At 42.0% G+C, this 4,939-nt stretch overlaps 1 protein-coding gene across 1 annotated transcript; it reads left to right on the top strand.

The window, feature by feature from the left end:
* The first annotated feature begins 1,494 nt into the window (after positions 1–1,494).
* On the top strand, positions 1,495–3,501 carry LOC139141531 (uncharacterized). The gene is made up of 3 exons (XM_070711124.1): positions 1,495–1,800; positions 2,454–3,068; positions 3,214–3,501. The coding sequence occupies exons 1-3, from the start codon at positions 1,495–1,497 to the stop codon at positions 3,499–3,501; spliced, it is 1,209 nt and encodes a 402-aa protein (XP_070567225.1).
* The last annotated feature ends 1,438 nt before the right edge of the window (positions 3,502–4,939 follow it).

The raw sequence follows: 4,939 nt of genomic DNA on the forward strand, positions 1-4,939 counted from the left end.
CTGGTCCTACACCGTTCCTGTGGTACTCCTATTGGACCACGGTCAATCCCACTTGGGTCCTATAGGACTTTTTCGTAAGGGACGAGACGCATATTGATTAAAATGCGTCAATTTAAGACCCTTGTTCTGCATATGTACACGCCGTCCGATCGCCTAATTATCGACGGCAACAGTATATTTCAGTGATCGGAATAAAATGCAAATAAAACAATTTTCGTGAAGAAATTCGAAAATCTAAAACGATAGGAATTTTGTACATTAATCAAAGGATCACTATGCCGATTTTCATCATCATTCGTTCAAAATTGAGGAATTTGCACCGGCGAGAAGTGTGCAATCTGTTCGGTGTATTAGACGCCATTGTTTTCTATGGGAAATCGAGCTTATTCGCCGCGCCGTAAAATGAAAAATATATCTGAAAAAACCTGTTGGTTTAACTTTTTCATTTCGCTGTAATTTCTTACGATATTTGAAATAACACATCTCATGAAGGTTAACTAAAACTCTATCGTTTTATTTTTTTGAGTTTCCCTCTAATTTTTATGAAATGACGAGTTAACGATCGTTTGGCTGTTGACTGTGTTTTCGCCTGTTTTTGTATATGAATTATTATTGCATAGGTATTTTCAGAATTCCTTCATGAAATTATTGCCAAAATATCATAATGGAAAGGTCAACATATGAGGAAATTGAATATGCAACTCTTCAATCAATATTAAGGTGTGCAGCGACGAAATTCGGCGAAATTTTAAACATAGTGTCCAAGGCGCATTTGACTCTCTGTACGCGTACTCGACGTATGAGTGGCGAAAAAGTGACAAGCTAATATGAAACAAAATGGAGGGCCTTTGGACCCGTAGTGAGTTCTTTTTGAGATCCAGCCAGAAGAATTTGAGAAGCTGTGCTCACTGGATGTTCTTGGCATCAAAGACACAGATGTAAAGGAAAGTGCAGCAATTCATGAAGAGTTTGACAAGAAACAGTTGACCCGGGCAGAGAATGGATACTATGAAACAAAACTACCCTGGAAGGAAGATCATGTTCCACTTCCTACAAATAATAGTTTGTGTACAGCCTGGCTATACAGCACAACAAAGAGACTAGAGAAAATCGGGAGATTAGAGGAATACAATGAAATCATGAGAGAACAATCAACATGGGAGTGATTGAGCCTGTGCAAGCCAATCAAACGGGGGAGACAGTACATTATGTCCCACATCAAGCTGTCATCCGAGATAAAGCAGAACAACAAAGATGAGAATAGTGTATGACTGCTCAGCGAGAGCCAACGTGAGAAGCCCTTCACTCAACGACTGCCTAGAGACAGGGCCATCACTACAACCACTTTTGTTTGACATCATCGCAAGAAATTGCTTGCGAAAGTTCTTTATCACAGGAGATATTCAGAAAGCTTTCCCGCAAATCAGAGTGCATGAACAAGACAAGGATGCACTGCGAGTTTTGTGGTACAACAATCTATAAGATCGTGAGGTGATGGAGTACAGATTCACACGGGTGATTTTTGGAGCGACATCAAGTCCATATATTCTCGGTGTAACATTGCAGAAGCACATCGAGGACTATGAACAGGAATATCCAGCAACAGTACACAGCTTGCTTAAGATACATATGTTGACAATATTCAAGGTGGTGGAAACAAAGAAGATGATGTTGCTACTTTCAACGTGGAGTCCACCAAAATACTGTCAGAGTGTGGTTTCAATCTTCACAAATGGCATAGCAACATCGATCACCTCAACGCAGAGAATGAAAAAGAGAAGAAGATACTTACACATGAAGGTTTGTTGGCAACGCATTTGACAACGAGACAAAGATTTTAGGTATTCCATGTTACAAGGAGGAGGATACATTGACGATCAGTTTTGAATCATGCCGGAAGAGCAGTTAACCAATCACAAAAAGGAAGATGTTAGCTGATATCAACAGCATCTTTGACATACTTGGATGGAGTTCTTCAGTTACTATCACTGCGAAATTGATCTTCAGTGAAGTGTGCCTTCTTCAGCTACATTGGGATGAGGAAATTCCAGATGAAATTCAACGGAAATGGCAGATATGGATAAACAGTTTGCAGCGTGCACCAACCATAACTATGCCACGTTGTGTGTTCACTGGCACCCCAACACATGAGATGCATGGATTTGCGGACGCAAGCAAGACTGCTGTTTGTGCTGCAATATACATGTTGCGTATGAGAACTCAACACCAGTCAGCCAGAATCTACTTACAACTAGAGCAAGAATTGCTCCTAAACACATGAGCATTCCAAGGTTGGAGTTGATTGCCGCTCATACACTAGCCAAACTACAGAATAACATGAACAAAGCCCTGTCTAATTTCCATATCACAGCTTGTCATAGTTGGGTAGACAGCACCACTGTTTATACTGGCTGTCTAATCATGGAGAATGGTCAACATTTGTACGCAATCAGGTCAAGAAGATTGGCGAGCTGACAGAGTCCAAGTGGAGATATGTGCCAACAGCAGAAAATCCAAGCAACCTGGGAACTAGAGGGTCAGCACCAAGTCGACTCGGGACAATATTGTTTCAAGGGCCAAGCTGGCTCTCAAGTGAAGGTGACAGACCAGTTCAACCAGAGATTTTCAAGTCAGAGGGAGCCAAGTCAGAGAAAAAGTCAACGAAGAAAACAGAAGTGATGCTTCTACTGGAAGATGCAATTCAGAATGAGACGATAGCATGGTCACAAGAGCTTCTGAGCAAGTTCAAATTCTGGAAGATTCTACGCATAACATCATATATGAAGCATTTCATAGATGGCTGTAAGGGGATGAGACAAGTGGGACCACTCACTAAATCAGAGATCACAGCATCAGAGAAGGTATGGATCCACATAACACAGCAAACAAACAACATGACTTCAGATGTCACATTAGCAGCAGATGAAGATAGAATACTGAGGTGTTATGGCAGAGTTCCAGGTTACAACCCTGTCTTAATTCCGAGGAGGTCTGCCCTGGCGAGACGTATCATTGAGCACTGCCATCTTCAGACATTGCACGGGGGAGTTGCAACTACAATGAGTAAGGTCAGAGAGAAATACTGGATCCCAAAGCTACAATCCATACAAATCTATACGACATGAATGCAGCTACTGTGTGAAGTATCGTGCAAAGGTGTTAGATGCTCCAGCTACATCAGCCCTGCCCACATACAGAACTTAATTCCCTTAGCCATTTGGTGTGTCAGATATAGACTTTGCAGGGCCACTCATATACAAATCTGAAAAGTACGAGACAAGTAAGACTTACATCGCCCTCTTTACATGTGCCAGCACCAGAGCTGTGCATCTCAAGCTTTGTAGAGACCTGTCTGTGAATGAATTCAAGCGACAGTTGAAGAAGTTTGTTGCAAAGAGAGGATCACCAAGTGTCGTGGTGAGCGACAATGCCAAGACCTTCATTGCGACCAAACGGTGGTTGTCGACGTTACAAAGGATGAAGATTTGTTCAACTATTTGACAACACATAACATAGAGTGGAAGTTCAACATGTCACGTTCTCCATGGTGGGGTGTGTTATGTTATTGACTCAAGCTAAAGCGTTGTGGAGTGCGGTAGACTTATTTTAATCCGTCTAGTCTGTCTAAACACCAACGTTTTACAGAACATCCAAACAACAAGATGGCTGCTCTGCAAAAAGTGCGGGAACCAGAGAAACAGCTGATGATAGGAGCTTGCCATAGAGGGCGCTCTAAGTAACCAACACTGATCATAACATCCCCTCCCTTAGTTAGATAGCAACAGTTTGCTCACAGTACATTTTGAACACCAAGTCTAAAGTTCCGACTTTGAACGATTAAGAACAACTTTTGTGACATGAAAACTTTAAAACTTCTCAACATGCAATGTACAAACAGGTAACAATGAACTGAACCAGAAACTGCTTGCTAGTCATCTAAGAGTCCTTGATAGGTAATCATTTTACTATGAAATCATCATATTTTCTTGAAAGTCTGCTTTGTCGCTTTGGTCGGCCTCCAGGGGAGGAACTTGAGTTTTCAGAGTCATGTCTGCTTCGGGTGTGCTTCCTATTTCTGGTGGGTTGTCATCTGGCTTCTCTTTCGTCGCTGTGTCCTGGTTTGGTTGATGTACAGGCTTAATGTGAATTAGGTCACGTTGATACTGGACTCCTTCAGGTGTCTGTATAGTATATCGGCGGTCAGAGGAGTGGACCATAATTGTAGCTGGTTGCCAGGTTGATTTGGGGGTTTTCTGAAACCTACATGATGAGCCTGTCTTGAGTGGTAAACTATTGGTTTGTTTTAGCTCTCTGCTCAATTCTTTCTTTGTAGACGTCATTGGCTGGTTGGTGTCCATATTGTATGAACGGCAGATTTGTCTTGATGCCCAGAAACACCAGTGAGAATGGAGATGGGATGTCTGCTGTGATGGGTGTATCCCACAGTGTTGTCAGGATCTCTCTCAAGGTTTCCTCACCCTTCTGAAGTGATTTCTTCAGCATGCTTTTGACTGTACCTATGTTTCTCTCTGCCCTCCCATTAACTTGTTGATGATGATGTGCACTGGTAGAGTAGTTTATCTCATGGGATTGGCAATACTCATGGTATTCATCGCTTGTAAGTTGTGGACCGTTATCTGATATAAGTTTTTCTGGGTAGCCGAAATTAGAGAAGATGTTGTCCAATTTACTGATAACTGATGAACTCTTTGTATTATGTAGTTCGTCCGCCCAAACAAACCCTGTGTGGTAGTCAACAGCGAGTAGGTATTTAGACGATTCAAACTCAAATATGTCAATACCAATCATTTGCATGGCTTCAGAGCTGTGAATGGGCTGTACTGGAAGCTTGGTTGGCTTCTCTGATGAGACTGGCACTGATTACAGTCACGTATCATATTTTCAATGTCTGCATTCAGCCCAGGCCAGTATACTGATT

Source organism: Ptychodera flava, chromosome 10 (assembly GCF_041260155.1).
Source record: "Ptychodera flava strain L36383 chromosome 10, AS_Pfla_20210202, whole genome shotgun sequence".
Classification (NCBI taxonomy): Eukaryota; Metazoa; Hemichordata; class Enteropneusta; family Ptychoderidae; genus Ptychodera; species Ptychodera flava.